This window comes from Elephas maximus, chromosome 7 (genome assembly GCF_024166365.1).
Source record: "Elephas maximus indicus isolate mEleMax1 chromosome 7, mEleMax1 primary haplotype, whole genome shotgun sequence".
NCBI classification, from domain to species: Eukaryota; Metazoa; Chordata; class Mammalia; order Proboscidea; family Elephantidae; genus Elephas; species Elephas maximus.
In genome coordinates this window covers 115,778,293-115,792,127 of record NC_064825.1, presented here as the reverse complement: position 1 = coordinate 115,792,127, position 13,835 = coordinate 115,778,293, and the positions used below count along the sequence as shown (strand labels likewise).

At 37.5% G+C, this 13,835-nt stretch overlaps 1 protein-coding gene across 1 annotated transcript; it reads right to left on the bottom strand.

Moving 5' to 3' along the window:
• Nucleotides 1-438: 438 nt before the first annotated feature.
• LOC126080493 (olfactory receptor 4C11-like) lies at nucleotides 439-1,242 on the bottom strand. Its single transcript, XM_049891701.1, has one exon. It carries the CDS (start codon nucleotides 1,240-1,242, stop codon nucleotides 439-441), a length of 804 nt encoding a protein of 267 aa, XP_049747658.1.
• Between the last annotated feature and the right edge of the window lie 12,593 nt (nucleotides 1,243-13,835).

Here is a 13,835-nt window from a genome sequence, read left to right as displayed (position 1 = left end):
GGTGAAGCTATATATACAACAGGATCTGGCTCACATACTGCAAAACACCAACAGTATCAGTGCAGAGAGCAGAGGTGGGGAGTGGGCTAGCACTCCCACAAATATTAGTGTACTTTATTAATTTTTTTTTTATGTTATGTTACTTTAAGTGACATTGGCTTAAAATAAAATGGACCTGTGCTTACTCTACCAATGTCCTCAAACAGATTTCTAGGAGAGGATTCTATTGTCCACATCAGGATAAGAACATTTTCTCTTCTCTATCAATCCAATTTCATTTAAATTTCTAAAGAATCAGCAATTGGTGTTTTCTGTTCTTTGCCATTTCAAGTCATAGCTTGTTGCACCATAACTTTCTTATGGCATTTTTAACATCTGTGTTCCTCAGAGTGTAAATCAGAGGGTTGAGCAAGGATGTCCCAATAGTGTAAAACACAGTCACCATCTTGTCCACTGGAAATGTGATAGGCGGGCGACTGTATGTGAATATACACGGAACAAAGAATAAGATGACAACAATAATGTGGGAGATGCAGGTAGAGAGGGCTTTCTTTCTTCCTTCTGCACCCTTTTACTCAGAGAGTGTAAGATGAAAACATAGGAGATTATCAGGACTATAAAACTCACAATACATATGGCACCACTATTAAATACTGTGAGTAGATTTATGACATAAGTATCCATGCAGGCAAGTTTTAACAAAGGCTGCATATCACAGAAATAGTGGTCAATAACATTGGGACCACAGAATGGTAATTTCAAAACCAAGAAAACCTGTACTAATGAATGGTTGCAAGATCCCACCCAGGCCAGATTCAACAATGCACCACAGACATGCTGGCTCATGATGGTTGTGTATTGCAGGGGTTTGCAAATGGCCACATAGCGATCAAAGGACATGAGTATGAGCACAAAGATCTCCATGCACCCAAAAAAATGACCTGCAAAAATCTGAGCCATGCGTTCATTGTAGGAGATGACATTCTTAGATATAGCATGTAAAATCAACCTGGGAACTGTGGTTGTTGAGTAGCAGGCATCAGCAAAGGACAAGTAGAAAAGGAAGAAGTACATGGGGCCTCCTAACATCCGGCTGTATCTGATGGTCATCACAATAAATAAGTTCACGAACAGAGTTGCAAGGTAGAGAAACAAGAAGATCACAAACACTAATTTCTCCTTCAGAATGTCCTGTGTTAACCCGAGCAGAATGAACTCAGTCACAGTGCTGTTCAACTCCATGGTTACAGATGATGTCAAAAGGATGCAGCTGAGAAATGGTTAATCTGAAAAGAAAAGTGTGTAAGTGTTGACTTGGCAATGGCAGCAGACTTGGACTCTGAACTACAACTTTATAGTTCTAATTCAGTGATGGCTCAGTGGTAGAATTCTCCCTCCAACGTAGGAGACTCGATTGATTCCCAGCGAATGTGCCACTTGTGCAGCCACCACCTATGTCAGTGGAGGCTTGCATGTTGCAATGATGCTGAACAGGTTTTAGCAGAGTTTTCAGACTCAGACAGATTGGGAAGAAAAGCCTGGTGATCTAATTCTGAAAATCAGTCCATGAAAACTCTATGAATTACGATAGAGAGATCCCGTGTTGTGCATGAGGTTACCACAAGTCAAGGGCAACTTGATGGCAGCTAACAACAACAATGGAATCACTTGGGATTTTTTTTTTTTTTTTAATGCTGATGTCCATTCTTTAACTACAGCCATTGACTCAAAGTCTTCCTGTGGAATCAAGTCATTTTGGGCAAGAAAAAAACTCACAGGTAATTGTGCAATCTGACAATGTCTGGGAACTGCTTATTCTTCTGTATGACCTGAACAAGTCACTTCAATATCTTGAAACTTTTTGTTCCTATAAAACTTAGATTCTAATAGACACATTGTAAGTGTATGTAGGGAGCCCTGGTGGTGCAGTGGTTAAGCATTAGGCTGCTAACTGAAAGGTTGGTGGTAGAAAACTTCCAGCTGCTCCTCAGGAGAAAGATGTGACAGTCTACTTCCCTAAAGATTACAGACTTGGAAACCAGTAGTACTCTGTCCTATAGGGTCACTATGAATCAAAATTGACTCTACAGCGATGGATTTGAGTTTTTTTTTTTTTCTAAAGTAAACATGTATGAAATATATGCCTATATGCATCTCAATATTTGAAAAGCAATATTCCCATATAATTCAAATATTAAATTTGGAGGTTCCCTTTAGGAAAAACATTCCTTAATTTGTACACAACTTTCTGTAAATTATTCTGACCACTTTAGTGCCTTGGTTGGTTTAGGCTTTAAGAAGAATTCATTTCCCCATCTTTTGACTCTTGGTTTCACCTTCATTGTCAGTCAGGAAACACAAGAATAAATCACTGAAGTTAGTATTATTGGGCATAATTACTCTATATGTGAAATTATTCATTACTCATGTTAGATACATGGTATTGAGTTTCACATTCTATGGATGCAATAATGGGAATTCCAGTACACTTACTTGTGCTCATGAAGAACCTGTACATAGATCAAGAGGCAGTCTTTTGAACTGAACAAGGGGATACAGTGTAGTTTAAGTCAGAAAAGGTGTGTGTCAGGGTTGTATCCTTTCATCATACCTATTCGATCTGTATGCATAATTCAAGAAGCTGGACTCTATGAAGAAGAACAGGGCATCAGGATTGGAGGGAGATTCATTAACAGCCTGAGTTATGCAGATGACACAACTTTTCTTGCTGAAAGTGAAGATGACTTGAAGCACTTATTGATGAAGATCAATGACCACAGCCTTCAGTATGGATTACACCTCAACATAAAGAAAACAAAAATCCTCACAATTGGACCAGTAAGCAACATTATGATAAGCGGGGAAAAGATTGAAGTTGTCAAGGATTTCATTTTACCTGGATCCACAATCAATACCCATAGAAGCAGTAGTCAAGAAATCAAAAGACACATTGCATTGGGCCAATTGGCTGCAACAGACCTCTTTAAAGTACTGAAAAGCAAAGATATCACCTTGAAAACTAAGATGAGCCTGACCGAAGCCATGGTGTTTTCAGTTGCCTCCTATGCACGTGAAAGCTGGACAATGAATGAAGAAGACCAAAGAAGAATTGACACCTTTGAATTGTGGTGTTGAAGAAGAATATTGAGTATACCATGGACTGCCAAAAGGACAAACAAATCTGTCTTGGAAGAAGTACAACCAGAATGCTCCTTAGAAGCAAGGATGGTGAGACTATGTCTCACATACTTTGGACATGTTGTTAGGAGGGATCAGTCCCTGGAGAATGACATCATGCTTGGTAAAGAAGAGGGTCAGTGAAAAAGAGGAAGACTCCCAATGAGATGAATTGACACAGTGGCTGTTATAATGGGCTTAAGTATGGTAAGAGCTGTCAGGCCTGCCAATTTTTGTTCTTTTAAAGCATAATTGAAAAAATATTTCATAATTTCACCATGAAAATATCTTCCCCATTCTCCTACTCTATTTTTTGCTTATATACATACATATCCATAGAATTGCAATCACTCTATAATATTTTAAATGTTCTGATTTTCATTTCGCATTGTTAAAAGTCTTTTCCTATGTAAAGAGTACCTATAATGCATTTATTAATTTTAGCAGTTATAAATTATTGTATTAAAAATTCATAATATGTTTTTAAAACTTTTTTATCATTTGTTTTCAAATTTTCATTCTCCTAAAAGGCTTTTAATTGAACCTCTTTTTATTTGTAGTCATTTCAGATATTAAATTTCCAGGGGATTATTGAGGCAAAAGTTATTATTTTCATAATTACCGGCAATTATTATCAAGTGAACTTCCAATTTTTGTATCAATATTTATTAGAAATACTTTAATTATCAATGACTACATGTACATATTAAAATATCTAACATTTTCAATAGATTACAGGTTAAAAAAGAAAAGCATCCTTCTAAAATTCATAACTTCCCAATCCCACTTTACAGAGGTAATATAAATAAAAAGTTTCTTTGTAGTCCAGCTGAAATATTCTTCCAGGTTTTCCCATAATTTGTTTAAAAAATATCCCTTTTCATGTAAGAATTGCGTTTTTTCCCATATATTTCTAAAATTACAGGAATATGGAACAGATTTCTAATGAAAATCTAACTTAGAGCATTATCTTATTTGCTTGATGAGTGTAACTGAATCAATGATATACATTTCCTTGATTACTGGTCATAGTATAATTTTTTTAATATTTTTTACTTCCTTTAATTTTTCTTTCTCAGCTGTATATATCTTTGTCAGTTAATTTTTAATATCTTTAAAGTTTGAGTTCTTTCCCTTTTTTCACATTTATGTAATTCACTCTTCAATTTGGGGACTTGTACCTTTATCCTGTCTTATTTTTTCTCTACTTTTTAATATTAACCTTCAAAGGATCTAGAATTTATTTTATAATGATTTTCAGATACTCTTCCTTTTTCTGATTAAGCACCAATCTGTCAATGAACCAATAACACATTCAAGTCAGCCATCATACGTACTAAGAACCTAATCAGCTCTGTGGTAGCTACAGTGGGATATAGAAATATGTTTTCAAACTCTGTACAATTAAATTGGAGGGATAACATACCTCTGAATAAGATAACTAATTACTTAAGAATTACATACCACCATATATGATAATATCTAATGAATTTTGGTTCGAAAAGTAGAGAGAACCCTAGAGAACAAATTGAGGGATGGTGAAGTTTCAAAAACGAGAAAGAAATGGAGTTACAGATTTCAGTGTGTGAAGATGAAGTTTCTAAACAGGCTCTCTGGAACTAAGGTATTGAATAAGCTTACATTGCATTTCCCTAAGTAGAAGCAGTATTTGAAAATTAATAACTCAAAATGTCTCTCTAATAAAGCTCAATAATATTAATAAAACTTTATATTTCTTTGTAGTACAGCTGAAATATTAGCAAAGTGTAATGTAAGTAATATCTAGAAGCTCAGACTGGAAGTTCCAATTATCTCTGACAAATATAAAGTGAATTAATTATTACTCAGTTTCAATACTAGGGGCTAAAAACAAAAACAAAGCAAAACAAAAAAACTGTCATTTGCTGTGAGGAGAGGAGTGGTCAGGTTACCAAGTGAATAAGATGCACTGCTTCAGGTAAACACAGACATGACAGTCATAAAAACTGTACTCTCATCAAATCAAAAAGTTGTAAAAGGTAAGTTTGTGAGCTGATAATGGACAGCTGGAAACCTTTGTGGGTTTACTGTAGGGTCGCTATGAGTAGGAATCAACTCTAGGCCAATTTTTTTTTTTTTTTTTTTTCTGGTTAATGAAGAGCTGTGAAAGCCAAGTGATGCAATTCTAGTTGGTTTTGTTTCAACTAAGCAAAGAGAATATTTGAAACCTGAAGATAGGCAAACAGCACTTTACTAAGATGTGTGCATTAATTCAGATCAAGAGTATTTCAGAGTTCTGTTACTGAGTTCAGCCATTATTTCCTAATACTCCCAAACTATCTATCCTACCTACCTGATATTGGGGGACACCACAGTAGTGGAGCTTCCTATTTGCTCTTCTATAAACCAAACCAAACCAAACCAAACCCTTTTGCCGTCGAGTTGTTTCTGACTCATAGTGACCATAAAGGACAGAGTAGAATTACCCCATAGGGTTTCCAAGGAGTAGTTGGTGGATTTCAACTGCCGAACTTTTGGTTAGCAGCCAAACACTTAACCACTGTGACACCAGGACTCCTGCTCTTCTATAGCAACCTTAATTTTTACTTTACCTGTTGAAATGTAAACAGTTCAAAATATACCTTGTCCCAAAACTCTCTCTCTAGCCCCAGAATCTTTCCTTCTCTTTCCAGACAAATAGACATCTAACTCTATTCCCTATGCTCTTATAATACTATGTACTTTATTAAATATGTTTTGAATCGAATAAGGTAATCCGATATTACATATTATTTTTGTGTGACTTTAATTTAAGCAGGTTTTCACTTTTGTTGTTTCATTTTGCCTGCACAATTTTTGGTGAGGTGACTATGGCCATTTGTCTTGTGTTCTTTACATGCACAGATTGATCTATAATAGAGAGTTTTGCCGAGTACAATCAAGCTATAACGAAGATTATATGCTGCTGGACAGCCTCTTTCTCTGGCATCTAACAGCAAGTTATATAAATCATCAAATCCCAACTAATCATGTAGATTATATCCAAGAAAAGTCACTAGCCAGCAGAGAAGGATGCCAACTGATACCTTAAGTTTCTGTCCTGACGCCAAAATCAACCATGGTTAACTTCATGGTGGGACAAATAACAAAGCAGAAAACTAAGTATATAATAAATAATAGTTAAGAGAAGGAAGGGCAAAGACTGGATGAAGTTAATGCAGGAGAGAGGAGAGTGGCAGTGAGCAAATGTCAGGGAAAGAAGAAGAGCAAGGGGATGGGATACAGAAAGACATGCAGGGAGGTGAACAAAGAATGTTATTGAGGGTAGTGTGACCCAAGATTTCATCACAGAGTTCAACTTTATGTCTCCCTGGCCCACTGCATTGCCACTTGCCCCAAAACCTGAGAGGGAGTGCCGTTTCAGGTCATGATCAAGGGTTGCCACAGGTCTTGAAAATCCAGGACAAGCGTGTAGAAGTACAGTCCTCTTTTATGCTGAGAAACATCACCAATGAACTTCAAACTCTTTAAATGAGAGGACCCCCTCAAAAAAAGAAATTTCTTCCGGGTTGGCCTCAGTCCCATGGTGTAGTTTATTTCTCCTTGTATGAACAGAAAGTCCTTTCACAGATAGTGTACTTCGCTGTGAGGCTAGGGAAGGCTTAGGATACCCGGACCAACTTCACCCTTCATCGGTGGAAATATTCCCTGGGCACTCCATCTTTTTCAGAATATGCACTGAGTATAGATTCCATCAGAGTGCAGATGCCACCAGACCAGTTTTGAAGAGTTATTGTGAAGAGAATGTTTCAGATAGACTTGAAAAGCTTACCTCTTTCCTTATGAACAGATATATGACTTCCAATAAAGTATATTTTTCATATTTTCAGCTTTAATTTACTTAGAAGATGAATTATATGAAGTCCAGGTGAAACACGGAAAGGATACTTGGTTGACATTTATTGATGTTTTCTATCACAGGAGGTTATGGAGAGTGGAAAATTTATGGAGAGAGGGAACTCTGAATATGCAGACTTTACATGGCTTCTCTCCAGAAGCAATTGAAGTGGTTAAAAAAAAAAAAAAGTTTATCATTCTGGTTCCTGAAAATGTGTTTACAGAAGAAACTATTAAGGTACACTGACAGATAAGTGAGTCTGAGGCAATATCCCTATCTATAGGTTCTTTTGGGAAAACATGATTTAATGTTTCTATTTTTACTGCATTGAATATTTATACTAATTCACAAAAAAGTTTACAAAAGTCTATGGCAGGCTTTCAGCCCCAGGAGCTCCAAAGAAACCATTACTTCCAGCCCAGTCCCTAAGGATGGTCCAATGAGTTACCCAGTTCAGATAGCCCAAGAGCAAAAGCAAACCTTGGGGCCGATTAGTTAAACCCCAACTTATTCTAAACACATGTGAGGAAGCCTCAATCCCTTCTCCATAGGATTGCTTAAGCCCATCTTTTCTACAAAAAACCAAAAACCAAACCCATTGCCGTTAAGTCAATTCTGACTCATAGTGACCCTATAGGATGGAGTAGAAATGCCCCATAGAGCTTCCAAGCAGTGCCTGGCAGATTCGAACTGCTGCCCTTTGGTTAGCAGCCATAGCACTTAGCCACTACACCAGCAGGGTTTCCCCATCTCTTCTAGGAGTGTGAAATTATTGAAACAAGTCAAAGGCTCATATAAATGAAATATGTCTGGTAGACATGAATCCTGGCTTCACCACTTATGTTCTATATGATCTTAAACAAGCTTCTTAATGTCTTTAATATTCAATTTCCCCTTTTGTAAAAGGTAACTAGTAATAATTATTATTTATTGACTTAACATTATGAATATTATTAATATTGCAGTCTCCCATTTCTAACCCCATGTATGTTTTAAGTAAGTGCGGAAATGAAGAAAGGAGACAGACAGAAAAAGGAAAGGAATTACTGAATATTTGTCTTACGTGTTTTATTTTTAAAGATACGTGCTTTTCTCTTCATATGGTAGAAAGCTGGATTTTTGCTTTTTTAATGTGGTTGCAAGTTATTAAAGACGGGACAGATTACATGGTAAAATTACTACCCAGAACTCAAATCTCAAAATTGCCTGCTAGGAACACCAGTGCCTGCCAGGTATCTTCAAAGAAGATGAAGTAGGGGTGAGAGAGAACTGGGAGACAGAAATGGAGGCAGGAGAATGACATGAATATACATGGCAACATGCTTTGCACTTTTGTTGAAGGGCCTCGAGGCAACCAGCAGTCCCAAACTCCTTGGAGAAAATCATGACCAATATCTGGACTTTTTTTGTTACAAACAGAGGGGGCAGAATCATGAGGAAGGTTTCTGGTGAATCATTTGAAGCCTATGAGCCTCAGCTTCCTCATCAAATAAATGGGAACAAGAAGGCCTAAATTTAAAAAGTTTCTGTCAAAATGAAAAAACATAATATATGAAAAGAAAGATGTCCTGGCTCAGAAAAGAACAGGAGAAATATTTATGTGCTTTTATTAATCCTCCCTAAACATGTAGTCCCTCACTGTCTGTCAGTTTGTTGTGCTGTGAGGGCTTGTGTGTTGCCATGATGATGGAATCTATACCACCAGTATTCAAATTCCAATAGGGTCACCCATGGCAGGCAGGTTTCAGCTGAGATTCCAGACTAAGACAGACTAGGAAGAAGAACCCAGCACTCTATTTCTGAAAAGAATTTGCCAGTGAAAACCTTATGAATAGCAGCAGAACACTGTTTGATAGCATGTCAGAAGATGAACCCATCAGGTTGAAAGGCAGTCAAAATACAAATGGGGAAGAGCTGCCTCCTCAAAGTAGAATCGACCTTAATGACCTGGGTGGAGTCAAGCTCTTGGGGCCTTCATTTGCTGGTGTGGAATGACTCAAAATGAGGAGAAACAGCTGCAAACATCCATTAAAAATTGGAACCTGGAATGTACTAAGTATGAATCTAGGAAAATTGCAAATCCTCAAAAGTGAAATGGAACATAAAGATTGATATCCTAGGTATTAGTGAGCTGAAATGGACTGGTATTGGCCGTTTTGAATTGGACAATCATAAGGTCTCCTATGCCGGGAATGACAACTTGAAGAAAAGTGGCGTTGGATTTATTGTCGAAAAGAACATTTCAACATCTATCCTAAAGTACTGTGCTGTCAGTGATAGGATAATATCCATACACTTGCAAGGATGACCAGTTAATACAACTATTATTCAAATTTATGCACCAACCACTAAGCAAAGATGAAGAAATTGAAGATTTTTACCAACTTTTGCGGTCTGATATTGATCACATGCAATCAGAATGCACTGATAATTACTGGTGATTGAAATGCAAAAGTTGGAAACAAAGAAGAAGGATCACAGTTGGAAAATATGGCTTCAGTGATCCAAAAAATGCCAGAGATCACATGATAGAATTTTGCAAGGCCAATGACTTCTTCATTGCAAATACTTTTTTTCACCAACATAAACAGCAAATATACACGTGGACCTCAGTAGATGGAATACACAGGAATCACATTGACTACATTTGTGGAAAGGGACAATGGAAAAGCTCACTGTCACCAGTCAGAGCAAGGCCAGGGGTCAACTGCAGATCAGAACCAATTACTTATAAGTAAGTTCAAGTTGAAACTGAAGAAAATTATAACAAGTCGACAAAAGCCAAAGTACGACCTTGAGTATATCCCACCTGAATTTAGAGACCTTCTCAAGAATACATTTGACATGTTGAACGTCAATGACCGAAGACCAGATGAGTTGTGGAATGACATGAAGAAAGCAAGAGGTCATTAAAAAGACAGTAGAGAAAATAAAGACCTAAATGGATATCAGAAGAGACTGTGAAACTTGCCCTTGAACGTTGAGTACCTCAAGCAAAAGGAAAAATGACGAAGTAAAAGAGCTGAACAGAAAATTTCAAAGAGCAACTCGAGAAGACAAAGTATTACAATGACATGTGCAGGTATAGAAAACCAAAAGGGGAAAACACACTTACCATTTCTCAAGTTGAAAGAACTGAAGAAAAAATTTAAGCCTTGAGTTGCAATATTAAAGGATTCTACAGAGAAAATATTAATGACCCAGGAAGCATGAAAAGAAGTTGGAAGGAATACACAGAGTCACTATACCAGAAAGAATTGTTTGACTTTCTACCATCAGGAGGTAACACATGATCAGGAACCGATGGTACTGAAGGAAGAAGTCCACGCAGCACTGAAGACATTGGTGAAGTACAATGCTCCAGGAATTGATGGAATACTAATTGAGATGTTTCAACGAGCTGGAAGTGCTCATTCATCTATGCCAAGAAATTTGGAAGACAGCTACCAGGCCAATTGACTGGAAGAGATCCATATTTATGCCTATTCCCAAGAAAGGTGATCCAACCAGATGTGGAAATTATTGAACAATATCATTAATATCACATACAACAAAATTTTGCTGAAGATCATTCAAAATCGGCTGCAGCAGTATATCAACAAGGAACTGCCCGAAATTCAAGCTGGATTTAGAAGAGGAAGTGGAACCAGAGATGTCATTGCTTATGTCAGATGGATCCTGGGTGAAAACAGAGAACACCAGGAGGAGGTTTACCTGTGTTTTATTGACTATGCTAAAGCATCGACTGTGTGGATCATAACAAATTATGGATAACCTTGTGGAGATTGGGAATTTCAGAACACTTAATTGGGTTCATAAGTAACCTGTACATGAACCAAGAGTCAGTCCTTTGAACAGAATAAGTGGATACCACATGGCTTAATGTCAGGAAAGGTGTACATCAGGGTCGTATCCTTTCACCATACCTATTCAATCTGTACAGTGAACAAATAGTCCGAGAAGCTGGACTACATGAAGAAGAACGGGGCATTGGGATTGGAGGAAGACTCGTTAACAACCTGCAATATGCAGATGACACAACTTTGCTTGCTGAAAGTGAAGAGGATTTTTAGCCTTTATTGATGAAGATCAAAGACCACAGCCTTCGGTATGGGTTACACGTCAACATAAAGAAAACAAAAGTCTTCACAACTGATAAATCCTCACAACATGATAAATGTAGAAAAGACTGAGGTTGTCAAGGATTTCATTTTACTTGGATCAACAATCAACACCCTTGGAAGCAGCAGTCAAGAAATCAAAAGACACATTGCATTGACCAAATCTGCTGCAAAAGATCTTTTTAAAGTGCTAAAAAGCAAGTATGTCACCTTAAGGAATAAGGTACACCTAACCCAAGTCATGGTGTTTTCAATATCCTCATATATAGACATGGAAATATCACTAGGGTAGGGAATTTATTTGAAGCATTCTCTGTGTTAAAATATGATCCATGGTTATTTTCAAGATCAAGGGACTAATCTCAGCAATTACATTGTTAGGTGCCCTTCAGTTGGTTCCAACCCATATTGATCCTATGTACAACAGAAGAAAACACTTCCATGTCCTTCACCACCCTCACAATAGTTGTTGTGCTTGACCCTATCAATCCATCTCTTTTGAGTGTCTTCTTCTTTTTCGCTGACTCTCTGCTTTACCAAGTATGATATCCTTCTCCAGAGACTTATCCCCCCTGATAATATGTCCAAAGTATATGAGACAAAGTCTTGCCATCCTTGTTTTTAAGGAGCATTCTGGCTGTACTTCTTCCAAGACAGATTTGTTGGTTCTTCTGGCAGTCCATGACATATTCAATATTCTTCCCCATCAAGAAAATTCAAAGGCATCAAATCTTCCTTGCCTCCTTATTCATTGTTCAACTTTCACATGTGTATGAGGCTATTGAAAACTAGATGGTTTGAGTCAGGTGCACCTAAATCCTCAAGGTGACATTTTTGCTTTTCAACACAAAGGCCTTTTGCAGCAGATTTGCCCAAAGCAATGCTTCCTAAAACTTTTCTTTTTCTTTTTTTTTTTAATTATGCTTTAGGTGAATTTTACAGCTCAAGTTAGTTTCTCATGTGAAAATTTATACACTCATTGTGATATGACCCTAGTTGCTATCCCTTATAATGTGACTGCACATTGCTCCTTCCCACTCCAGGTAGCCCATTTCCATTCAACCAGATCCTTTCCCTTTTTATCTGTGGACAGGACCCACATATTAATCTCGGGTATCTACTTGAACTAAGAAGCACACTCTTCAAGAGTATCATATTATGTTACAGTCCAGTCTATTCTTTGTCTGAAGAGTTGGCTTTGGGAATGGTTTTAGTTCTGGGTTAACAGAGTCCAGGAGCTATGTGTTCTGGGGTTCCTCTAGTCTCAGTCAGACCATTAAGCCTGGTCTTTTTACTAGAATTTGAGTTCTGCATCCCACTTTTCTCCTGCTCCATCAGGGACACTCTGTCATATTCCCTGTCAGGGTGGTCATTGGTGTTAGCTGGGCACCATCTAGTTCTTCGGGTCTCACGTTGATGGAGTCTCTGGTTTACATGGCCCCTTTTGTCTCTTGGGCTAATATTTTCCTTGTGCCTTTGGTGTTCTTGATTCTTTGCTCCAGGTGGGTTGTGATCAATTGATCCATCGTAAATGCCCACTCGCTACATTTTGAGACCTCAGACACCACTCACCAAAGTGGGATGCAGAACATTTTCTTAATAAACTTTGTTATGACAATTAATCTAGATGTCCCCTGAAACCATGGTCCCTAGAACCCTGCCCCTGCTACGCTGGCCCTCAAAGTGTTTGGTTGTATTCAGGAAATTTCTTAGCTTTTGGTTTGGTCCAGTGGTGCTGACTTCCCCCATATTGTGTGTCATCCTTCCCTTCATCTAAGATAATTTTTGTCTACTATCTAAATGCCCCTTTCCCTCCCTCCCCACCCTCGTAACTATCAAAGAATATTTTCTTCTGTGTTTAAACCTTTTCTTGAGTTCTTATAGCAGTGGTCTCATATAATATTTGTCTTTTTGCAAATGACCAATTTCACTCAGCATAATGCCTTCCAGATTCATCCATGTTATGAGATGTTTCACAGATTCATCATTGTTCTTTATCCTTGCATAGTATTATGTTGTGTGAATATACCATAATTTGTTTATACATTCATCTATTGATGGGCACCTTGGTTGTTTTCATCTTTTTGCCATTGTAAACAGTGCAGAAATGAACATGGGTGTGCATATGCCTATTCATGTAAGGGCTCTTATTTCTCTAGTATATATTCCACAGAGTGGAATTGCTGAATCTTATGGTAGTTCTATTTCTAGCTTTTTAAGGAAGCACCAAGTCGATTCCCAAAGTGGTTGTACCATTTTACATTCTCACCAGCAGTGTATAAGTATTCCAGTCTCTCCAAAACCTCTCCAACACTTATTATTTTGTGTTTTTTTGGATTAATGCTAGCCTTGCTGGGGTGAGATGGTATCTCATTGTAGTTTTGATTTACATATCTCTAATGGCTAATGATCGTGAGCATTTCCTCATGTGTCTGTTAGCCACCTGAATGTCTTCTTTGGTGAAGTGCCTGTTCATATCCTTTGCCCATTTTTTAATCGGGTCATTTGTCTTTTTGTGGTTGAAGTTTTGCAGTATCTTGTAGATTTTAGAGATTAGACCCTGATCAGGTATATTGTAGGCAAAATTTTTCTCTTGTCTGTGGGTTGTCATTTTACTCTTTTGGTGAATTCTTTGTATAAACACATTTGATTTTTAGGAG